General features: G+C 46.5%; 1 protein-coding gene across 3 annotated transcripts in view; it reads right to left on the reverse strand.

Annotated features, from left to right (window-relative positions):
• Positions 1-4029: 4029 nt before the first annotated feature.
• The window catches only part of ARRDC1 (arrestin domain containing 1), a 55764-nt gene continuing 34210 nt past the window's right edge, over positions 4030-25583 (reverse strand). Inside the window, exons 3-8 of one of the 3 annotated variants that reach the window (XM_060270276.1) lie at positions 13626-13676; positions 9534-9688; positions 8601-8780; positions 7908-8084; positions 6781-7192; positions 4030-5613 (exon numbers count right to left, since the gene is read on the reverse strand). In XM_060270276.1, the coding sequence (XP_060126259.1) occupies positions 5549-5613; positions 6781-7192; positions 7908-8084; positions 8601-8780; positions 9534-9688; positions 13626-13676 (1040 nt within the window). In that variant the 3' untranslated portion in view covers positions 4030-5548. Of the gene's footprint in view, positions 5614-6780; positions 7193-7907; positions 8085-8600; positions 8784-9533; positions 9689-13625; positions 13677-25583 lie in introns of all 3 variants that reach the window. The other 2 variants (XM_060270275.1, XM_060270277.1) reach the window with 2 other exon arrangements.

A 25583-nucleotide genomic window follows, 5' to 3' on the forward strand; every position in this document is an offset into this window, starting at 1 on the left:
TGTAATTGCACAACCTGAATTTGCTGGTACGTGACTGAACCCCAAGATCGTGACATGCTTGGTTTCCAAGTCACGCGAAATGATATCCTAGATGAGAATGAAGATCCATTCCAGCTTAGTGTTCTGTTTCCAGCAGTGCATAGCCACATATGATCCTAGAACACGGGTCTTCAGCTGCTCAATTCGGTTTTAATAGATTCAAGCATATGGCCACAGTTCAGTGATACTGTAGTACATTTGGTTTGCATGCAGAAGGTGTGGGGTTTGCAGTCAAAATCACAAGTGCATGTTTTGCTAGACAAGCACAGGGTACAGACAAGCACAGAGTTCTTCAACTTTCTAAAGAGGATGCTCTGTGTGTGGTCACTTTCTTTGCCTCCTCTAGGTGGGAGTTCTGTAACAAAGGAGGCAATCTTTTATATTTTCTTCTACACCTGATGAGTCTCTCTTTCTGCCATGCCTCAAAGATCCTGCTTTCAGCCATGTTAGCTAAAACTACCAACTTTTTTTGTACTTTTAAATATGTTGATTTAACTTAAAGGAGATACATGATGTAGAGTTTTACACATGTTGTGGAGAAATAGGGTGGTGGTGTTTTCTTTCTGTAAGAACTCAAGAACCCAAGGCCATCTGATGAAGCTGAATGATGGGTGATTCAGGACAGACAAAAGGAATTTGTCACTGTTCATTTAAAGCAGGCATGTCCAACAGGGAGATCGTGATCTACCAGTAGATCACTGGACATCTGTGGTAGATCACCGGTAGATCAGTGGGCTCCCCCCCAAAGAAGCTAAAAAACTTTGGCTCCCCTCAAAAAAGCTCAACATCTTTGCTCTGCACCCCTAAAATGACCTGAATCACCCAAAACAGGGTGGCAGGACGGCAGGCCTCTTCCTCCTGCTGCTGCTTCCGCAGCTGGCATACTGGATCCCACTTGCTGGCTGGGGCGCTCAGGGGTCTCGCTCCACATGGCATGGGGTATGTCTTATATTTTGCAAATATATACTTTATGACTACACCTTTAAAAATATATATGCAAATATATGCTTACTTTATGACTACACCTTTAAATAGGAGAAACAGGGTATCTTAGATTAGTCTTTGGTGTGGGATCCAGAAGGGCTCTCTTGGTGCTATGCTAAGTGAACTCCCCCCCCCAAAAAAAACACCCTCACAGACACTAAGGAGGGCTTTCATCTTTAATCATTGTAGATAAAATCATTGTACATATACTAGGATCAGGATGAATCTTCCACCTTCAAGGGCTGAAGTTAGGCTCAGAGATGGGTAGAACCTAGCTGGGGAATTGCTGCTAGTAGCACCACAGCTGACAAAATGTTTTAAAATGCATTCATAAAAGGCACACATGGACACACACACACAGTAGTGATTTAGCACTGAGAGATATCAGAAAACACAGCCTGTGCATTGACAAGTGGAAGACTTAGAACATGATCCCTAGCTAGCAGGACCAGTGGTCAGGGATGATGGGAATTGTAGCCTCAAAACATCTGGAGGGCAGAGGTTGAGGAAGCATTACTTAAAAGGTGCATTTTTTTTAAAAGGCTACCTGGGCATCATTAGGAACCAGGATAATAGAGAAGAAGAAGAAGAGGAGGAGGAGTTTGGATTTGATACTCCACTTTATCACTACCTGAAGGAGTCTCAAAGCGGCTAACATTCTCCTTTCCCTTCCTCCTCCACAACAAACACTCTGTGAGGTGAGTGGGGCTGAGAGACTTCAGAGAAGTGTGACTAGACCAAGGTCACCCAGCAGCTGCATGTGGAGGAGCGGGGACACGAACCCGGTTCACCAGATTACGAGTCTACCACTCAAAACCACTACACCACACTGGCGTAGTGTGGTGAATGTGCACAGGTAGAATACAGTGGTGTGGCAGTTTCCTGAAGCAGGGGCAATACAATATGCTTTTGTGCAGGGTTTGTATCTAAGTTTGAGGTGGACAAAATGAGCTTTGAGTGGACCCCCTCCAGGGCTTGCCTGAATACTAAACAGCACTGCATGGCTAAGCTACATGGCCATTTTAATTTCCCAGAATGCTCCAGGGCAGAGGCCAAATGTGGCATGCCAGTCCATGCCTTCACTGGCCTCACTTCACACCCTCCTGGCTGGAATGTATCCTTAAACTTTGATAACACTCCTTGCTTGCCCATTTGGGGGACAGAGAAGGCTGTGTCTCTCTGTGTATGTAGAAATTAGCCTATGGTTTACAAAGGTAATGTACACCCATTGCTCTGGCCCTGCCCAAGACTGGCATGTGGGCCCCATTATGATAAAGTTCTCCTTTCCCTCCTTCAGATCAGGAGGGTGAGGAGATCAGATTGTGAAATATATGACCACTACAGCCAGCTACCCAACACTGCTCAAATCACCATTATTATTATTTATAGAGCCAGTGTGGTGTAGTGGTTAAGAGCGGTAGACTCGTAATCTGGGGAACCGGGTTCGAGACTCCACTCCTCCACATGCAGCTGCTGGGTGACCTTGGGCTAGTCACACTTCTCTGAAGTCTCTCAGCCTCACTCACCTCACAGAGTGTTTGTTGTGGGGGAGGAAGGGAAAGGAGAATGTTAGCCGCTTTGAGACTCCTTAGGGTAGTGATAAAGCGGGATATCAAATCCAAACTCTTCTTCTTCTTCTTCTTCTTCTTCTTCTTCTTCTTCTTCTTCTTCTTCTTCTTCTTCTTCTTCTTCTTCTTCTTCTATTAATGGGAATGCCAGGGAAAGTGTTAGCAGTGACCCCAGCTCAGGGATGCCAGATATGTGCTTAATATGGTCTCACTTTTACAGAATCCACTTGATTAAAACTAGGAGAGGAAATGGCTGACACAAGACTTCACAGGTCTTCCCACTACAGTAAGCAGAAGCCAAGACCATCCAGCCATCTAGCCGCTGCCTCGTTCTCTCTGAACATCAGCCAGCCCTGCCTCTTATACGCTACTTCCTATGAATATTTGAAGGATGCCCTCCATGCCCCTTCAGGGCAAGACAGACAGACAGCTGTGACTGGTAGGCATCTGGTTTGGAGACGAAGAACTGGCTTTTGGAAATGTCACAACACTAGCAGAGGAGAAGTTGGCAGGGAAGAGATACCAGAAGATGCCTCACAAGTAAATCAAGTCCTCCGGCATGAGCTTTATATCTGACGTGGATAACACATGCACATCTTGGGTTTATGCCTCAGCTGAAATTGTAGAGTTTGTGAAACTGGGTGGTACAGGATTGCCATTCAGCACTGTAGCAAATTAAAGGCTGATTTTGGTTTTATCTGTTGATTTCAATCATATTTTGTTTTTGTTTTTAAAACAATGCTCATTTTTAAGCAATAATTTTAATGTTTTAAACTGTTTCAAGGTTTTCTTACATTCAAGGAGTGTATATACCTTTTCATTAAATAAAATACATTAAATGAATTACTTCGTTGAAAATTAAATAAAGGTGGGGGGCCTGCAAAGAAACAGCAGTGTTTCAAGGGATCCCTCTCCATAATTCCAGCTGCTCCATTCCATTATCTACCCTGAATCATTTCCCATCATCATATCCCCACTACGGACACTCCATTCTGTGTCCATTGAACATACCCAGATCTCACCATGGGTGCCTAAATTCTCTGTCTCTCTCTCTCTCCTCCCCATCCTACCCCGGCTGCCAACTTTTGGTACTTCTCATACCTCCTGTTGATACGCTCCCTCTTAGTTTTTTGTTCCCCCCCCCCCTGATTTGGCTACATTAGCACCAGCACACTTCTGTTCCAGAAACAGAGTGATTTACAAAATACACCAGGATAGGCAGAATGGCTCCTGCTTCACATTTAGGGTTTAAATCCAGAGATGGGGAACCTATGGCTCTCCAGGTCTTGCTGGGAAACTCTTGTTACACACAGGCAGGATGAGGCCGGCAGTTGTTCAGAGCAGCACTTAGAGGGCCAACTCCTGATTCAATTAGAGGCGCTGGGAGGGGTGCAGTGGGAGGTGTGTGTGTGAGCAAAACAAAGAAGACATTTTTACATTCAAGGTCTCAGAATAATTTATTAAATACATTAACATCTGTGTTTCCAAAGTTTCACCATTTAAACGAATCTGATTGGGAAAAGACACAAATAAAAAGGGTCGGGGAAGAGGATCAATTTTCCTATAAAAACCACGTGGCGCTGGGAATGTGAACATTTGCATGTCCATGTTGCTGGATCAGCCACCCAGCAAACTTGAAGGAGCTCATGAAGAGAGGCAGGCAGGTTGGCCGAGAGAAAGTAAAAAGGCTTCGCTACTCCAGAGGTGGTGCTTAGCAGATCAGACTTGCACATGCAGAAAAATGTAACACCCAACATGGTAAATAGCCATGGGGCAAACTACCCCATACAAACCCACAGATACACACAGTGTGTCAGAAGCCCTGCTTTAAAAGTACTTTGACACTGGCTGTTCTGTAACATTGAGATTGCAGAGGCCAAGAGTCTCTCTGGGCAACAGCTAGTCCACTTTCAAAACTGCTATGCTAGTAAGCAGCCAGGACTCTCTATCTGAAGGAGGCAAGGAACTCCAGAAGGAATATAGCCAACCAGCCTCCCACCTCCATTGGCAATGAGCTGCAAAGCTGCAGAGGCACTCACTGTGGAGCGCAGCACGAGACCTGCCCCCCCCCACTGTTGTCCAATGGATCAAGCGCACCACCACCCAAAGCTCCTAACTATTTGGAATTCTGCTTAACAAACTGTATGTTTTTCTTTTCTTTTCCAAAAGGCTCTCCTCCTTCCCCTCCTCCATCTGGACTCACTTTCTGGGAGAAGCAAATTCAAGAGGTAGAGTTAGGATAGAATTGTGATTGTCAGTTGTCTCCAGTCTGTGGACTACAGGGGTGGCAGAGAGAGGGAAAATGGTAGCTACTACAAGCACTCATGAGCCAAAAAAAAGGAACCACTACAAGCACCCAGAGTAAAAATCAGATGTGCTATGCCACATTTTTTAAAATGGCAGGGGAATGCCAATTGTCCTACACCAGAAGGAATGTTGATAGCAGCTCTTCCTGCACTGCCTGTACTGTTCTCTAGAGGGCAAGCTAGTGCAAAAGGGCACTCTGGGCTTAAATCACTGGACGCCCAGCAGAGAAGCAATTTGTCTACACCCACACACCTTTTCTGGTTAGCACACAACGGATATGGGGTGGCACTCAAAATATATACATATGTACATTCATTCATTCATTCATTCATTCATTCATTCTCTCTCTCTCTCTCTCTCTCTCTCTCTCTCTCTCTCTCTCTCTCACACACACACACACACAGATCTGCACACACCTCTATCTTTCCATACACGATGACTCCCACATTTCGATAAGGCATCACAGGTGTTTGGATTATAAAGCAGCAAGTAAGATGATGAGCTGTACAGCACAAGGAAAGAGATTGTTGTGCAAGGCAGCCATGGCCCAGGGAACTATTGCTGGGGGGGGGAGCGCCCCTTCCAGGCAATGTTTTGTACTGTCCTTTCTCCCAGCTTGGCATGTCAGACATCATGTTGTGAGCTCGTGGCTAGTTGCCATTGCTCAGGCTGGAGGTTGCGCTGCTGCAACTTTGTTCATATGAAGGGGGTGCCTCTGGAAGGAAGCAAAAAAGAGAGAAGTTGAAAGCCATCTAGTTCAGAGGTTTTCAAACTGTGGTCACACAGTCAGTCCATAGTCATTCTGTGGAACTTAACTCCACAGGAGGCAGTGATGGCCACCAACTTGCAAGGGCTTCAAAAGAGGATTAGACCTATTAATAGAGGAGTAAATTTAATGGTGTCTACTAGCCATGATGGGACGCAGGTGGCACTGTGGGTTAAACCACAGAGCCTAGGGCTGATCAGAAGGTTGGCGGTTCGAATCCCTGTGACGGAGTGAGCTCCCGTTGTTCAGTCCCAGCTCCTGCCAACCTAGCAGTTCGAAACCACGTCAAAGTGCAAGTAGATAAATAGGTACCACTCCAAGCGGGAAGGCAAACGGCATTTCCGTGTGCTGCTCTGGTTCGCCAGAAGCAGCTTTGCCATGCTGGCCACGTGACCTGGAAGCTGTACGCCGGCTCCCTCGGCCAATAATGCGAGATGAGCACCGCAACCCCAGAGTCGGTCACGACTGGACCTAATGGTCAGGGGTCCCTTTACCTTTAACTAGCCATGATGGCTATGCTCTGCCTCCATGGTCAGAGGCAGCAATGATTCTGAGTACCAGTTGCTGCAACCTGTACAAGAGGAGAGGTTTCCTGCAGACATCTGCAAGAATGGGATGCTGGACTAGATGGGCCACTGGCCGTCTAATGTTCTTATGGTCTGCAGGTCAATGGCCCATGAGCTCTAACCATCAGGGGAACATAAGGGGGACCGTCAGGGGAACATAAGAAGCTGCCAGTGGTCCATTCAGTTCAGTTTTGTTGAGGCTGCCTAGTAGCAAATTCTCCAGTCTTTCTGGGAGATGCTGGGAACAGAACCTGGTATCTTCTGCATGCAAAGCAGGTGCCCTGCCACAGAGCTGTGGGCCTTCCTTTTTAGTCTTGGTGTTGCCCTTCAGAACTCAGCAGGGAGGAGGAGGAAGGAGGAGGAGGCAAAGATAGAATAAACTGGCTTTGTCTGTCATCTGCTCTGGTGCCCCTTCCTGCCGGCCTCCCTGTCCTTCTGCCCCACCAGTCCCCATAGGCATCACACACTGCTGCCCATATGGGCAACAGCACAACCCCTGGGGTCTCTGCCCCAGCCAAGGAACTCTATCTGAGGCTAGGCAGGTGCTTACCGTATGGGTAGCCCCAGGTGCTATACTCGGGAGGCAGGATGAGGGAGCTGGCTGTGGGAACCGGAACCACCGTCCCCTCGGCATAGTAAGGGACCGTCGCTCCTGTTGAGAGGCAGAGTGTGGGGTGGTTGGGCGAGCTGCTCTGCTCAGAGTCCAGCCTTGCTTCCGGGAAGCTCAAGCCTGGTGCATAGTTGAAAGGCTGCTGCTGGGAGTGGCTCTTGGTGGGGATGGAAATGCTGTCCATGGGGTGGTAGCCACCGGCGGCCTCCTCGTCCACCGGTGGTGCACTCGGGATCACGGGCGACAGGATGTGAGGGGCTGAGCGGGCCGGGTTGAGGGGGATCCTGTTCACAGCGATATTGCCAATGTAGATCGGGAGAGCAACAGAAACCTCGGGAGATTTCAGGGAAACCTAGGGGCAGGGGCAGGGAGACAAGAAGAAGAGTTTGGATTTGATATCCCGCTTTATCACTACCCGAAGGAGTCTCAAAGCAGCTAGCATTCTCCTTTCCCTTCCTCTCCCACAACAAACACTCTGTGAGGTGAGTGGGGCTGAGAGACTTCAGAGAAGTGTGACTAGCCCAAGGTCACCCAGCAGCTGCATGTGGAGGAGCGGAGATGCGAACCCGGTTCCCCAGATTACGAGTCCACCACTCTTAACCACTACACCACACAACAATATGAAAGCATGCATGAGGACACTGCAGGGGTTTGGACTGGACAGCCCTTGGGGTCCCTTCCAACCCTACTCTATGACACTAAAAGGAGCAGTCCTGTGGGGTCAGACCAAGGACCCAAACACCAGGAGTGCGGAAGTGTCAGTCCCAGTGGCTGAATATGGCTCTCCAGACCTCTCTGTCTAGCCCTCAGGGCTCTACCCATGTCTACATTTCATCCCTCCCTAGGGATGTTTGGGCCTGGAAGGTTTTGTTTTTTAATATTATTTACAAAATATATGTGCTGCTTGATACACCTGTTTCCCTGTTACCTCACCCACTTTTGCTTCTGACCCTCAGGAGGCTGCCCAGGAGGTAATGTGGCCCTTGGGCTGAAAAAGGCCCCCTGCTGCCTCTGCTCTATTGGTAGCCCACAACCTGTGCTCATAATCAGCAGAACTTGGACCTTACCTGGATGTAGTAGTCAATATGGATGAGGCTGCAGCCTTGGAGGATGGACTGAGGCAGCGCTGGGACGAGAATCTGCTCTCTCCACTCTGCATGCTTCCAGGCCTTCACAGGCGAACCCTCCACTTCTGCTATGGTCCTCAGGTCATAGATCCATCGCTTGGATTTGTAGGCAACTTTCTGGGTTGGGGAGAAGAGAAGGGGAAAATAAGACCTACTCCAAGTTCACCAAGTACAGCCAGCGTGGTGTAGTGGTTAAGAACGGCAGACTCGTAATCTGGGGAACCAGGTTCGCGTCTCTGCTCCTCTACATGCAGCTGCTGGGTGACCTTGGGCTAGTCACACTTCTCTGAAGTCTCTCAACCTTCCTCACCTCACAGAGTGTTTGTTGTGGGAGAGGAAGGGAAAGGAGAATGTTAGCCGCTTTGAGACTCCTTCGGGTAGTGATAAAGTGGGATATCAATTCTTCTTCTTCTTCTAATTAAAAAAAAGGGCCTATTATTCTGAAAAGAACTCAGTTGACTACAACCCTATGGTTTTGCCTTGGATTCATCAACAGCTAATGCTAATTCTTCATAAAGACAGCTTCCTATGTTCCTAAGATTGCATTTGCAGCAAGGGAACAAAAAATGAACAAGTGCCCCTCAAGCAAAGCTGAGCACCTAAACTACACTACCAAAAGCCTAGCCCGGTTACCTGGATGAGGCTGGCTACAACGGTGCTGGTGTCCCGGCCTGATTTGTTTTCAATGTCTGTCCGCAACTGGATGACCTGCCCTACCACGTAGCCCTTGAGGTCTGTGGTGGCTGTCAGGACCACGTTGCCAGTTTTCACAAGCTTGTAGCTGAACTTCTTTGTGATCGACGTTGTGTTTGGCTGCTGCAGAAAAGGAACACTAGGATGAGAAGGGAAAATGCACCCTGCCTGCCACTGGGTTAGGCCCCACCTGCCTTACCTTCCAAGTCCCGGACTGCAGAATCCGGGACCGGCAGCTGTGTGACACTGGAAGTTGCGTTGACATAACTTCCGGTGTCGCTTTGCCCTTCTATGGGCACCAAAAATGGCTGCTGCCGGCTTCAAAAGTAGCTTCTACGCATGACCGGAGGTGCGTCGATGCAACTTCTGGTGTCGCCCCACCCATCTATGGGCACCAAAAATGGCCGCCGCCGCCGCCGACACCGGAAGTCGTGTCTACGCACTTCCGGTCATGTGGAGAAGCTACTTTTGAAGCCGGCGGCGGCCATTTTTGGTGCCCATAGAAGGACAAATCAGAAAGGGGGAAAAATGGCTGCCGGCAGGAGAAAATAACGGAGAAAAACAGGAGACGAAGTGATACGGGGGACCACCGGGAAAAGGTAAGTAAAAACGGGGGGTTTCCCAGGGAAAACGGGGTACTTGGCAGCTATGCCACCTGCACTATTCATTTAAAGCACTATGAGGCCACTTTGAACCGTCTTTGGCTCCTCCTCTAAGAATCATGTGAACCATAGTTTAAGGTTGCTGAAGATGGCGAGGAGATTCCTGTTCCCCTCAAGGAATTCCCAAAGTGGTTTAATGATCTATCCCTTGGGACTGAAAAGCAAGGCATGTGGGTGCCTACCATCTTCCTTCCTTCCCACCAACCCGTACCTCAATCTCAGGGATGTCATTCAGGTTCAGCGGGCAGAGGACATAGAAGATCTTGCTGCATTTGTGATCCTTGGAAAACCGTGGTGTCTCTATCACAGCTTTGACCTGGTGCAAGACCTTCCCAAAGGGACCCTCAAAGGATGTAGGAGCTGAAGCTGTTTTCCAAAGAGAAAAGAGACAAGACATGGCATATAAAACACCCACACAAACACACTTGATACACCTGTTTCCCTGTTACCTCACCCACTTTTGCTTCTGACCCTCAGGAGGCTGCCCAGGAGGTAATGTGGCTTTAAATGAACACCCACACAAGCACACTTTCTCATGTCTTGCACTAGACTAGAAAAGCACAATAAAAATATTTTGCCAAAATCTCATTCTACTCTAGGAAAAGGTTTTGACATGTATATGTTTTGCAAACATTAGAAGTAAAACCAAAACCGTACATCTTCTTGATTTCTAATAGCTTTGGGGAGGAGCGTGATGTGGGGCATTTTACAACCATAAGCATGGCTAAACCAAGACATTTTGGAACCTGAGACGGACCCCAAAATGGCACCTCCCTCCCCCCAGGGAAAAAATGGTGAGGGAAGATCTACATCAGGAATAAGGTGGGGGTGGGGGGGAAAGGTTGACATCAGGATCTGCTGCCCTGGTGGATCTTGCCCCCTGAGGCAGTCACCTCACTTCGCCTCATGGCTGAGCCGGCTCTGACCATAAGGCAGACCTGCACAACTAGGCAGTAGGTAGGGGCCAAAATTAAAACAGGCTAAACTTCTTTAGACCAATTTCCAAGTAAAGGTATAATTAACCGTTTTGCAAATAAACCATATTATTAAAAAGGGAAATTTCAATTAATATAAATAAACTTGGAAGTGAAACAGGGAAGGGATGGGATCCAAAAGCCTCCCAAAAAGGGCAAAAACAAAAAGATTAAGACCCTGGTGAGAGAGGGGGAGAAGGAAGTAGGTGGGGGCAGAAGAAGGAGAATGGACTTGGAAGCAAAGTGCGAGAAATACAGAAGAGGGGGGTAAGGGTTTGGCAAAATCTAGATTGGGACAGAGCAGGAGTGGGGTGAGGGAGAATTATGTAAATTTGTATTGATTGATAAAAATGGTCTGAATCCGGAATGTTTTAAGGAGCTGGCTTATGTCTCTGGAGACACCGATTCCAAGGGAAGGGGGGTAGTTTTAGTTTTGTGGGAGGGAATAATTAGGGGGTAAAAGTGATTTAAAAGTTATATTTGAATTTTTCTGGATAAAGGGTAGAGAAATTTAAGATAAAAATGGAAATGTGAAGGGTGAAGGGTAAATATTTAAAAAGAAGTAATAATTTGGAAGAGAGAATGTGAATATAGAATTAGAAACTGCAAGAATGAGTAAATTATTGAGAACTCAAGAAGGGGGAATGAGGAAGTCTGCAGAGTTTAGAATGGGAGTTGAAGATCTATTTTTAAATCTTAGGGTTATTTAATATGTGAAGAATTGTGGGGAATAAGAATTGATGATGTTGTTTTATATATTTTTCTTTTTTCTTTTTTGTATTTTTCTATCTTTTTCTTTTTTTCTTTTTGTGTAAAATTCAATAAAAATTATTTTAAAAAATATATAAATAAACTTGGTGGGCTGCTGTGGGGTGGGGTAAGAAGCCCTCATGTTGCTGCTGCTCGCCACATAGCGGGTGTCAGCTGCATGCCAGCAACGACCAAAAACACAGTGGAAAGATATGACTGTCACTCCTCTCAGACTAGAGATAGATTGGCAATGGTTGGTTGCCGTGGGTTATGTGACAAACAGGAGATAATGCTCAGTGGCAACCCATCCACCAAATTACAAGATGGGCACAATCAGTGCTTTTATTCTGGGGTACTCGGGTATACAGTACTGGCACCTTTTTTTTCCTAGAAGAAAAACATTGGCACAATAGAGGAAGGCAGTTTCAAGTGGCGCATGGAAATGCACTCATTACATCTTTACTTTCTTTTACATTTTTTTGCAGGCCACCCAAAATCCTTGGGGGAGCTGCAAGTGGGCCGTATGCTGTGCAGGTCATAAGGACTAGAAAACTGTTGCTTTCTTTTTTTAAAAAAAGAAAAAGCAGGCGGGTATTGTAAGCTGACTTAGGAATGCCAATTGTTTTTATTTGTTTAAAATATTCATGAAGCACCTGCAATCAGGGCTCTCTACGCAACTTACATTACGGAATAAAATATGGAGCATACATGGTACAAAAATGGTACAGTATTTTTTTTAAAAAAAGGAACAAGATAAATTTGATGTTCCAGAAACGGCATGATGAAATCCACACAATCCATAATTAGTATAGATATCAAATTTCAAAATGTAAATATTCTTAGGAATGTTCAGTTCTGTGCTTTGCATCAAAGTCTGTTTTTAATTTGGTGTTTGCATGGCCCATGAACAGCCTCAGATAAACACAGTCTTCAACAGCCCCTCTTTCTAAGCATTTTTAAACTCTCTTTTTAAAACCTGATTTAGAAGTTCCTAGTTATTTTAGTTAACTGCTTATTCTTTATATCCCACGCTTCCTTTAAACAAACAAACAAACAAACCCTCAAGACCAACTGGAAATGCCCCATGGACGCCAGCCCAACAACTCTGCAAGTAAGCTAGGCAGGAAAGGTGTGATCAGCCCAAAGTCGACCCAGTGAGCTTCATGGCAGAGAAGATGCTCTTATGCACACACACATAGTCAAAGTTCAGCCATTCAATTAAAACAAAAAACGGTAAAGAATAAGCAAGGGTTTTTCCGTCTGTGTGTGTGTGTGTGGGGATAATGTTATTGTTTAATGTTTCATGGTTTTATATAGAAACAACCAATTTTAAAAATTAAGAGAGAGAATGCAGGGCATGATTTGAACCTGCAGACCCTGATGGGTGCAAATTGGGGAGGGGGGAGCACAGCGGATCAGCTTCTGTTCCACATATTCAACTGTGGGGTTCATTCACACTTACCTTTTGCCCCGTGCTTTCTAGGCAACAGACCACACTTTCCTGGTCTGTGTCAGAGGACTTTCCCCTACCCCCACCGCTTTCTCCAAGAAAACCTGATCTTTAACGCTGAATTGGAACAAATGACAATTTGGGCTTTTCTGCATGTTGCCAAGTGCCTTAAAGAGTGGGTTTCCATGAGGAAAGCGGTTGAGCGGGGGGGAAATAAATAAAATAGAAATGCTAGGACACAGACTGGAAAAGCAGAGACCTGTGCCTAAAAAGCACAGTGAACAATTAGTGTGTATGAGCCCATAGTGGCTTGTGACCATGTGTCCTCGGATGAAGGGTCATATATATATCTTTAATAAATAAGACAGGGGGCCCAACAGGAGGTGCTGCCAAAAGGGAGGTACTGTAGAGCCAATCCATTCTAGTCCCGTCCCCATTCTCCTTCTCCTTCTCCTTCTCCTTCTCCTTCTCCTTCTCCTTCTCCTTCTCCTTCTCCTTCTCCTTCTCCTTCTCCTTCTCCTCCTCCTCCTCCTCCTCCTCCCTTTACAAAGGCAACATTGAGATGGAGGCGGCGGCGGCGGAATCTGACAGCTAGTACCCAAGGACTGGACAGTAAGCAGCAAAGTAGACAGGCAAGGGCTGTCTAAAAGCAGACTGTGGTTGTTAGAACAGCACCTCGTTCACATTCATTCACTTGACATGAAACCATGGCCAGATGTTGCACAGGTTTTGGAATTCCCACCCCACAGAGGTGCACCTGACACCTTCGTTGTATAGTTTTTGTCGTATGCTGAAAATAAATCTCCTTTTTCTGTCCGCTGATGCAACTGAGACCCACCAAACTCCTATGATTTTAACTTAGTTGTAAGCTGTTCTAACAGTGTATTTTAAATCACTGCAGCCTGCCACGGTAAGTTAGGGTGAAAGGCAGGTAAGAAATCCAAATAAAATTACCAATAATAATAGCAATATCTGACAGCAGTTAATCACTTGCATGACACCCCAGGCAACCCTGAGTTTGCGCTCACAGGACGTTAAAATCAAGGTTATAGAAAGTCTGAAGTCACTGTTAAGTCACAGTCCTGGAAATCAATAGAAACAAGAGAGCAAAAGAATAAATTCACCGTACCTGGAAGCAGGAACTGGAAAGGGAATGTGTGCTCCCCAGCTGCCAGGACCCCTGCAAAATATAAATGCAGAACAAGTGTAGGTAAAAGAAGAAGCCAGCAGCGAACTGTGAAACAGGACTTAGGAAGAAGCAGGCCACAGGCCACATCCTGGCCTCACACTGGCCAGCCAGGTGGCCTCAGTGAGAAGCTCAAAAGGAGGTCCTGAATGCAAACACCCCGTCTCCACCAGTAATTCCCAGCAGCTCCTATCCAGAGGCATATACTGCCTCCAAAAGTGGAGAAAGAGCGAAAGAGCATAGGTCAGGCTAGTGGCCCATCTAGTCAGTGGCATTGCAATGGGGGGGGCACCCCGGGTGCCATGTCTGCAGGGGGTGACAAGAAGTCACCTTGTGGGGGCTTGCAGCAACACGAGCAGCAATCATGCCACCGCAGCCACATTTGGAGGATCCTCCGTTTCCAGCTGCAGCCGCAAGCAGAGGATCCCAACACCATCCATATGGCACTGGAGCGGCGGCAAACTGCTATATAGCGCATGTGCATTGTCGCTATGTGTGGTGCATGCATCATACGTAGCAATGCCGCACATGCGCCCTACGTAGCGACGCCTGCCCCAGGTGTCGCAACACCTTCCTTCGCCCCTGCATTTAGTACAGCATTCTGTTCTCACCTTGACAAACTAGATGCCTACGGGAAGCCCAGAGGCAGGAGCTGAGCACCCTCTGCACTTGCAATCCCAGGAACTGTTATTCAGAGAAGATGGGGGTAGAACATAAAAAGAACCCTGCGGCTGGATCAGGCCAAAGGCCCATCCTGATCTCACAGCGGCCAACCAGATGCCCCACCTTATACATACCACTCCAAGGACCATCCTGGAAACAGAATGGCCAAATGTGCAAAATGAATCTGGTTAGCTTGTCTCTATAAAAAAATTTTTTACACACTACAAACATGATTACTACACAATCATCATATCATACAATCAATATCACAAAATCATCATATCACACATTCATCCAATCATATGTGGGGGTAGCATTGAGGGCTATTATATCTGATGATGTTATGATGTGATATGATATTATGATATAGTGATTTTGTGATATTAAGATTGTGTGACCTTGCGATGTTGTGATTATGTATCTATATGGTGTTGTGCTTGTATGCGTGTATGATATTATGATTACTAGTGTAATTCAGCCCGTTGAGTAAATGGGTGCTAGAACATCCCGGGGTTCGGAGAAGCGCTTGCGCAAGCGCTTCTCCGAACCCCGGGACCTGTCCTTGTTGTCGGCGGCAGGGGGACAGGAACAAAGGAGGAGCCCTTTCTCCCCCTTCCTTCCTCTCCCCCAGCCGCCGACAGGAAGGAGACATCCCGGGGTTCGGAGAAGCACTTGCGCAGCTCTTCTCTGAACCCCAGGACCTGTCCTTGTTGTCAGCGGCAGGGGGACAGGAACGAAGGAGGAGAAAGCAGCCCTTTCTCCTCCTTCCTTCCTCTCCCCCAGCCGCTGACAGGAAGGAGACATCCCGGGGTTCGGAGAAGTGCTTGCGCAGCGCTTCTCCGAATCCCAGGACCTGTCCTTGTTGGACGCACACATGCGCTCTCTCTCTCTCCCCCCCCCGCCACGCTCAGTCCGGCTGGGAGCAGCGGTTGGCGGCCGCAGGGAAATGGTAGGTGGGGGTATGTGGGGAGTGTGTGTGTGTGTGTGTGTGTGTGCAGTCTCTGCATCCAATCCCTGTGTCCGTGGGGCACATGTGCAGTAGCGCGGACACAGGGACACAGGGAATCTGGACGCAGAGACACTTGCACTTTATTATATAGGATAAGATACTGGGATCTTATGACTGTATGATAATGTGATCCTGTGACTGCATGATTTAATGATATGGCTGTAAGATATGGTTGTATGATAATATCATTATTGGGTGATATTATGATATGAACTTGTAAACAGGGGCATTTGTGAGGGTGGTTTGAGGGGAAGGTTGCCTCACTGGGTACACAGGACCAGGAGACATGGATGGTGAGGGAGCTGCTGCAGTGACCAGCAACACCTGTGCCATGTTTGTCTTCTTGCCCGAGAAGGTGCAAAACTACACTCGGTTGCCTTGCTGAAAGAGAAGGCACAGCAACTTGAGCTCAATTAGCCACACTTTGAGCTCCTGGCCAAGAGGAGGAATCCCTTGATAGAGCAGAGTGGACTGTCCTGGAACAGTGATGCAGATGAGGTCCCCCTAAGGAGGTGGAAGTTCACCCCATGCAGGAGACAAAACCCTGGAGGAACCACGACACACGGATGTGAGACTGCCAGGTGCCATGTTGCGTATTACTGGAGTTGCAAGGTTGATTCCATGCCCTCAGCTTGGACGCTGATTCTGGGCCAGAGGAGCAAGGACAGCAGGTGCAGACCTCAGAATACACCAAAATGTCTGTGGAAGGCACAGAATACAGAACCATTTCTGCCGCTCCTCAGAGGAGGAAGAGACGAGTGGTGGTGGTAGGTGACTCCTTGCCGAGGAGGGCAGAGGCAGCAGTGTATGGAGGTAACAGGATGTCCCGGGAGGTGTGCCATCTTCCAGGCGCAAAGATTGATGATATGACAGAGAGGCTGCCAAGTCTTATGAATCCCGCTGACCAAAACCCCTTCCATCTGGTTCATGTGGGTACAAATAATACTCCACACATAGCCTTCACTGTGTGCAAGGGGCTATGAGACTGGGCAGGAAGCTGAAGGGCCTTCAGGCACGGGAGGGTTTTTCATCCCTCCAACTCCCATCAGCCCCACACAGGATGCCCAATGGCCAAGGATCCCATGATGGGATGATGGGAACTGTTATCCAACAACTTTGGCTACCCCAGTGTACTCAGCTTCAGGCTCTTCTGTCCTACAAACTAGGCTGAAATATTATACCCTACCTGGCCACTAGGGGGATCAGCAGTAGCTTTTCAACTACAGTACAAGTACAGGGTGAGACCTTTAAAAGAGGCCCTGTAGATACAGAGTACACATGTTCCAGGGCGCCTCTTTTAAAAAAACTCACCCTGTATGAATTAAGATTGGTGCAGTCACCTATTATGTCTTGTTCTGGCACACTTGGAAAAATTAACTGTACCTGTACACCACACCACTCCTTAAGATAGTACCGTAATGTATATTTAGCTCACCTCCAGCCTCTTCACAGCTGGAAGAGCCATAGTTCACAGGTAGAGCATCATGCTTTGCATGCAGAAGGTCTCAGGTTCAATCCCTGCATCTCCAAGTAGGATTGAGCGAGATTCCTGCCTGAAACCATAGAGGAGCTGGTGCTGGCCAGAGTAGACAATAATGAGCTATATTTGCCCATAGCCTGATGCAGTACTTATAAGGCAGTTTCCTGTGTTGCTGAAGCCTTGCTGTGTCTGGGGCCCTCCTGCTCAATCTGCTAAGTGCAACTCTCTATATCCAGCCCAGAGGCCTTCCTTGATGGCACCAATGACTCTTCCTCCAAAAGGTGTACAGTACAGAGGCGCACAGCCTAAAGGGGAAGCCACCCCTTGACCTCTGTGCAACTTTTTGAGGAAACAGCTGCAGGGCTGTGAAATGTATCCCAGCAGGATTCCAAATTTGTAACCACTGGGGAATGCAAATCCCATACAACTGTAAAAGGAAAAATAAATTCCTAAGTTGTTGTTTTTTTAAGCATGTGAAGGTGGACAGCTGAGCAAAGACTGCTAGAACAGGGTGGTCCCCAGGGCCGGATTTAGGTTTGATGAGGCCCTGAACGTAATGGGGCCCTTTATATGTGATATTTTAGGGAGCAGGCTAGCAGGTGGGGGCCCATTTCTTACATCATAGGAGCCTACACAACACAAAACACTGTTGCTGTATGTAGGTTTTATTTGTTCTTCATCTTAATACAGTCATACCTCTAATTACGTATGCGTACGACACAGGATATGTACGCGCCGAACCCGGAAGTAACGGAACGGGTTACTTCCGAAGTTCCGAGTTCGGCGATTCACGCATGCACAGATGCGCCGAATGACGTCACCCATGTGTGCAGGGGCACCAAATCACGCGGGGAGCATGCGCAGATTTGCCACTTCAGGTTAAGTACTGTCCCGGATACGTACGGTGCTAGAGAATGGATCTCATTCGCATCTAGAGGTACCACTATTTTGGAAATGTACATCCAGTTTGTTTTTTGGGGGGGGCCAAGAAAGTGAGGCCCTAAACTATAGCTTGTTTAGCTTATACATAAATCCAGCACTGGTGGTCCCTATTTAACTGAATAACCTTTATGTGAATGTAGAGTATATAGTCATACCTCGGTTTAAGTATGCTTCGGTTTGAGTACTTTCAGTTTAAGTACTCCTCGGACCCGTCTGGAACAGATTAATCCACTTTCCATTAGAGTGGTACCTCGGTTTAAGTACACAATTAGTTCCGGAAGTCTGTACTTAACCTGAAGTGAACTTTCCCATTGAAAGTAATGGAAAGTGGATTAATCCGTTCCAGATGGGTCCGTGGAGTACTTAAACGGAAAGTACTCAAACCAAAGCGTACTTAAAACGAGGTATGACTGTACTTTCAATGGGAAAGTTCGCTTCAGGTTAAGTACGCTTCAGGTTAAGTATGGACTTCAGGAACCAATTACAGTCATACCTCGGGTTAAGTACGCTTCAGGTTGAGTACTCCGCAGACCTGTCTGGAACGGATTAATCCACTTTCCATTACCTTCAATTGGAAAATTCGCTTCAGGTTAAGTACGCTTCAAGTTAAGAACAGACTTCCGGAACCAATTGTGTACTTAAACCGAGGTACAACTTAAGAAGAGCTGCTTGCTCCTATATAGGGCCCAGTACAAGGGACCCAGGTGGCGCTGTGGTTAAACCACTGAGCCTAGGGCTTGCTGATCAGAAGGTTGGCGGTTCGAATCCCTGTGACGGGGTGAGCTCCCGTTGCTTGGTCCCAGCTCCTGCCAACCTAGCAGTTCGAAAGCACCTCAAAGTGCAAGTAGATAAATAGGAACCGCTACAGCGGGAAGGTAAACGGCGTTTCCATGTGCTGCTCTGGTTTGCCAGAAGCGGCTTTGTCATGCTGGCCACATGACCTGGAAGCTATACGCCGGCTCCCTCGGCCAATAATGCGAGATGAGCGCGCAACCCCAGAGTCGGTCACGACTGGACCTAATGGTCAGGGGTCCCTTTACCTTTACCTTTACAAGTATAAGGCTGGCTGTTGCTGAAGCAACATTGGAGCTCTGCTTCCCTCCCCTCCCCAACATTGTATCTTTGTTCCTTTCTAGCATTCAGTGTGAGCCTTGCACAAGGAAGTTTAGCCTCTCCTTGCTGTGGCAGAGGTCAATTCTTGCAGCAGGACAACTACCTTCTCTCTACAACCCATTATTTGAGTACTGAGCCCAGCATAATCTCTTTCCCCACCTCCCCAACAAAATATTTCCCTTGATTGTTGAGAGATCAGAATATAACTTGGTGTCTATAGTCTACTGTGTAATTCTGTTTACAGAGCAAACAAAAGCCTAATCCTCGCCCCAGAGGGGGAAGAGGAAAATATGCAATTGACAGCACTCACAATACATGAAGCAGCAGCTCTCAACCACTGAGAGTTGTTAATAAAAACAGACTTGCTGGTTAGTGACTTTGGACAACTTCACAGTCAAGGAGAGCTAAGCAGACAGGGGGCTCATCCACAATTCTGCTGGTCCCGCTGCTTTCCCTTGGGAAAACATACATCAGTTGGGTGTTCTGTGCATTTACTGTATGTTTGTTCTAATTCAGTGTTAATCAGCGGGTTAAAAAGCAGCGGGGCAAATGAAAAATCACCTGGGCTCATGCCTGGAAAGCATAGGAAAAGTGGAAGTTTGGGTGAGCCCAGGGAGTGATGCATTTGAGAGGTGCCTTGGGGTGATGGGCCAGGGTTTGCACACAGTACAGGGGAATGCAAGCCTGCCTTACAAGAGCGTTGTTGCAAAGATGAATGAATGTCTGCCAAGTTCTTCACACATTCTAAAGTGTGCTCTGCTAGATGCCAATAGCAATACAGTGGTACCTTGCAGGGCAGTCTCGAGCAGGTCGGCCGCCCTGGCGCTGAGGGGCGGAGATTGCTCCGGCGCCCCCGCCCTCGCAGGGCGCAGCATGGTTTCCACACCACGCCACCGGGAGTCTACCTAGAGCCGGCCCTGGTACCTTGAGTCACAAACACTTCAAGTTACAAACTCCGCTAACCTGGAAGAGTTACTTTGAGTTGAGAACTTTGCCCCAGGATGAGAACGGAAATCGTGTGCCGGCCCGGCAGCAAGCGAAAGCACGCCTCTAGTTAAGAACAGTTTCAGGTTAAGAACAGACCTCCAGAATGAATTACGATAAGTTCGTAACTAGAGGTACCACTGTACTACCGTGTTTCTCCGAAAATAAGACACCGTCTTATATTTATTTTTCCTAAAAAACAACAACTATGACTTATTTTCAGGGGGTGTCTTATTTTTTCCTCCTTCTCCTGCCACAGCTGGCATTGCTTCTGCGCCTATTACTATGTCTTATTTTCAGGGTATGGCTTATATTCCTTGAATGCTTAAAAATCCTCCTACGGCTTATTTTATGGCTATGTCTTATTTCTGGAGAAACAGGGTGGGCTGGTGTTGCATAGTTGGTTCTCAGAGGTTGAGGTTTGAACCCCACAGCTGCTGTGTCCTTGCTAGGAAGGCTGCAACAAAGCCACTTTCAGCTTCTTGTCTGTGTTATGAGGGGGGATAATGACAATGACCTATCCTAGAGGGTTGTTGTAAAATGGTTATGGTTATAAAAGTAATGCGAGCAAGCAGAAGGGGATGCTGGATCCATGTACAGAGGCCTATAGCTCAGTGGGTAAAAGCCCCTGGCACTGCATGCATAAAGCACCACTCTCAACCCCCTGGCATCTCTAGCTAAGAAGAAGAAGAGTTTGGATTTGATATCCCGCTTTATCACTACCTGAAGGAGTCTCAAAGGGGCTAACATTCTCCTTTCCCTTCCTCCCCCACCACAAACACTCTGTGAGGTGAGTGGGGCTGAGAGACTTCAGAGAAGTGTGACTAGACCAAGGTCACCCAGCAGCTGCATGTGGAGGAGTGGGGACGCGAACCCAGTTCACCAGATTGTGAGTCCACCGCTCTTAACCACTACACCACACTAAGGGCAACAAGCACAAAGGCTGGGGCTTGACTTCATCCCCAAGGCCTCAGAAAGAAGTTCAAAACTCAAGCAGATACTACTGGGCTAGACTCTTCCCAAGCCACCTTGACACTCCTCAAATTAGATCAGAGAAACAGCCCTTTTCCCCTCCAAGATTTGCTCAAAATGCCATTTCTGCCCCATTAAAAAGAAAGAAAGAAAAATCTTGATCGTGGCAGACAGGAGTTCAGTGTATAAAACTCTAAAAACCTTTCAGGGCTTACTTCATTCCCAGAAGCCTGAACAAAGGGCTCAGTGTCTCCCCACACAAAAGCTTTTCCTGAAATTTGTTCACAGCTAAAAATACCTCTGAGAGAAAGTCATTATGCCTAGAGGCTGCTAGGTCAGATTCCACCTGTAAATGTCCCCCTCCTATTGTCCCCTTTGTCCAGGGAGGGGGACAGGCAGAGGGTTAGGTGGGAGCAGTGAACTCAGTGGAGAGACAGCTAGGAAATTTCTTGGAGAGTGTCAGGCCTTATTTCTGCAGAACACCATATGGAGCTTTCTTTCTTTTTTAAAAAAACTGAGCAGTATATATTGATGGCCTGCCAGTGTAAGCAAGGCATAGAGCAAAACTTTCCGGTTGAACCCTTCCTCCTGCAGGCACAGACAATAAAAACAACAAATAATTTGAAGGAAGATTTGCTGATTTTTTGTCAAGTTACACACTAATTTATTGTTGAGGTAATTGAGATTCTTGAACAGATTTCACCAGCCAGCGAGATCAGGGAAGGAGAGGGAAGGAGAGGTTTTTAAGATTGTTTAAAAAGACTGAACATGCCAGAGCTACAATTCCCAGTAACCCTAAACTACAGTTCCCAGGAATCTGTTTTAATGTGTGGTGTGTACGCAGCCTCAATAGTTATAGTGGGAACCCCTTGCAGATTACCACAGTGACAATCACTCAGGTTTCTTTTCAGTTGTGTTGATTACCTTTGTTATCTCATTTACACACAATAAATAACTTATCTATCCTAATTTTTACTTTATGAAATTTAGTAAATGCATATCAAGAGTTTGATTTGGGAACAATGTTTTATCATATATTCTTCCACACTTTCCCACTCTTTTTTAAGTTTTTGGTTTAATTGTTGCCTGATTACCATTGACATAAGGCAGGCACCTTTGCTTTCTTGTTTTGTGTGCCTGCTAAAAACACTTCTGTTTATGCAAGCCTCCTCAGACATGTGAAGTTGACATATATTTTAATCCGCATTTTTACCTTATAATGCATACTTTTAACTTTTGAGTTTACTCATTCTGCTCTTCTTATGAGTTGTTTTAAATGGGTTGGGGTTTTTTGCTGACAATTCCAACGCTGATATGTAAACTGCTTAAAGGACTTATATGCAGTTAAGCAGAATCTCTCTTTTGTTAAAATACTAATAGTAAAATACACACTAATAGTAAACTACTAATAGTTGTAAAGGTAAAGGGACCCCTGACCATTAGGTCCAGTCGCGGACGACTCTGGGGTTGCCGTGCTCATCTCGCTTTACAGGCTGATGGAGCCGCCGTACAGCTCCCGGGTCATGTGGCCAGCATGACTAAGCCGCTTCTGGCGAACTAGAGCAGCACACGGAAACACCGTTTACCTTCCCGCCGGAGCGGTACCTGTTTATCTACTTGCACTTTGACGTGCTTTCGAACTGCTACGGTAGGTTGGCAAGCCCTAGGCTCTGTTGCTCTCTTGCTATCCATCTTTTGAAATGGCAACAGAAATATATGGCCTCTTTCGACCCTGAAAGGAGGCTTGATATAAGCAAGAACCCTCTCCCCCAGCGCTACCTCCTCTGCCCTCTCCCCTTTGAGATGCAGATAAGTTTGTGGGATAGAGGCCAAGTTTCCATGGCTTTGAATGCAAGCATATCTCTGTGCCTTTCCCATCCCATCCAGGTGGCTGCTACCTGCCTCATCGGCCACACTGCTGAATTGTTCTCTAGAATATAATAACAAGGCACAGGTTGGATGCTTTGGAGGAGGCGATCTGGTTTCAGAGAAGAGACACTCGAAACATGAGCAGCAAAGGTAACTTCATCATTTTCTGTGAGGGAGGCTGTTTGGGAGCTGCAAGGAGCCAAGAGTGGCCAGATCCTGTCTGCTGGGGAAGAAGAACTGCATTTCGTGGATCAACGGTCAAGGGGTTTGGAATACCCACTTGGGAACAAAGCAGTTTATTATGTTCCTTCTAGCTCAGTACAGAGCAGGCTTCTCCCAACTGTTTCAGCCCTATGACTCACTTTTAACCCAAACTTGTGTTGGGGAATCACTGCTTAATCCTTTACCATATATTTACATGATGCTAGTAGGTCTGAGAATGTCCCCTGTCTGAAACCCTGGAGAGCTCCTGCCTGTCAATGAAGACAATACTGAGCTTTATGGACCAAGTCTTTCTATTCACTAGTAATCTGCCCACTAACCAGTTAAGACTGCATTTACTCAAATCTGTTTTGGCCTCTGCATCCGAAGGTGGAAGAGGAGCATGAGATAGAAAGCTTATCATTTGAAGCAAAAGCAAGCTGGTTGTATCCACTGCGACACTCCTGTATCACTTACGCAGTCATGGCTTCCCCAAAGAATCCTGGGAAGTATAGCTCATTAAGGGTGCCAAGAGTTGATTGGAGACTCTGTATCTCCACCACACAGCTAAAGTTCCCACAGTTCCTTGGGAAGACGGACTGAGTGTTATGACCTATCCTGAAATTGTACCTCTACGAAGTGCAATATTTTAATTTTTTTAACTCAAGGGAACCATTTCCCCTTACCTTACCTTTTCAAAATTAAATAATAATTATTTTTTGACTGGGGGCGGAGGCCGGAATGGATATACACCCGAAGCCAAAAATCCACCTATATCAATAATCAATAAGTTGTGGCCATTTCTAATCCAAACCATTGTCTGCTTGAGTTTATTATTCATATCCTACATTCAGCCACTGCCCAGGGAAGGGGGTGGCACTGTGACTGGCCCCACAATAAACTAACCAACCAACTTTGTGGTGAGTTTCCCCACCTTTTTCTCCAGAAAAAAAACCACTGGTGAGTAGGTGAATAGGGGGCGTCTCTTGACAACTTTCAGAACCTTTACTTAACTATGGTTCCCAGGATTCTTTGAGGAAAGCCCTGATTGCTAAAGTGGCTTGTCAGAATCAAGGGTTTAAAAGAAGCAGTCTTAAATTAATTCTCCATTCCATCAGTGAATCAACCAAAGGCTTAGTTGAACTAACAAACATACTGTACAACCTTACTGGAAATCAATTTGGTAGTGTATGATGTGTGTCATTGGGTACACACACACACACAGAGAGAGAGAGAGAGAGAGAAAGAGAGAGAGAGAGAGAGAGAGAGAGAAAGAGAGAGAAAAACCTGGCTGTGAAAGGGCACAAATGACGATGCAACAAAGTCAAAAGGGATAGCTGTGTGTGGAGCAAACAGCTCCAATACAAAACTCCTTCTGCTACCAACCCAGTGAATCTTACTTTTGACACTAGGGAGGGAGGGAGGGAGACTTCTACCCAATTTCACATGTGAAGACCCACCTGTTTATACAAGAAACCAAGAAGAACCTGTTTGGTCAGGCCTGCATCCTGTTCTAGAGCCAGGTGCCAATTAGAGGAGGTGGGAAGAGCCAGGAGGGCCTTTGGGCCAGAGTTACAAATTTAGACATTTGTTATATATTTATACACATCAGCCCAAACGTCATGCACGCTTTCAGCTTAAAGCTCCAAATTTCAGCAAAGAAAAGTTGTGATTTAGTAAGAGACATGCCTTCTTCCCCTCACCCCTGTGGGTCATTGATACTTTTTTTTTAATGGCCAGGGTCATTGAAAGCTGGAAGTGCCACAGGCCTCTCTGGACCTCCGAGAAGGCCTGCTGATGGACCTCTGTGGTCTGAGTCTGTCTGGTGACTCAGCTCTTGTGCATGTAGTAAGCTGCAGTTAAGAGGTTTGTGTGACGCACGAGCAACTCCACCTGGTAGCAAATGGAGGTGATGTCAGAGGAAGGATGGGAATTCAGACACAGAGGGGTAGACATAGCCAGGCTTGTATCTGCACACCTGGTTTCAGCTTGCTGTCTGAAGGCATGGAAGAAGGAACAGCCCTTTTTGGCTTGCTTTCTGGAGTGCAGACAGACTACCCAGCCAGTGGGTCAATGTTGCTTCCCCAAAGACTCTGTAAAATGTGTTACAGGAACTAAGGAGGTCTAGGTGCGCCCAGTTTACCTGAAAAATCACCATACTCCATAAAGGCCCGTCCAACCGCCCCATTCCACAGAGCAGGCAGTGCCACACAATGCTCATTCCACATTTGTAAGAAATCAATATTTTAGTGTGGCAGCACCTGCACTTTGGAACTCCCTGCCTATTTACATCAAGCATACCTGTAGACTTCCACCACACTCTTTTTGGTGCATGCTAAAAACATTTCTGTTTAGGCAAGCTTACCCAGACATGTAGAATGCTGACCTGTGTTTTAATTCAGTTTTTTTAACTATTTTTGCAAGTTTAAATTTTCTTGTTTCGAACTGAGGTGGTTTTAAAAAAATAAACAAAACTGGTTTTCTTTTTTTTTTGTAAACAGCTTTGAGGTTCTTTTGTTTTTGTCTTGCAATCAAGTAGCATAAAAATAAGTAATAAATAAATAAATAAATAAATAAAATAAAGTTTGAGAACAGTCAGAGACCAGAGCTCAGTGGCAGAAGGTTCAGCCCACGGCATCTTTATGTACTGTAACTAAGAAAGATCAGG

Source organism: Zootoca vivipara, chromosome Z (assembly GCF_963506605.1).
Source record: "Zootoca vivipara chromosome Z, rZooViv1.1, whole genome shotgun sequence".
NCBI classification, from domain to species: Eukaryota; Metazoa; Chordata; class Lepidosauria; order Squamata; family Lacertidae; genus Zootoca; species Zootoca vivipara.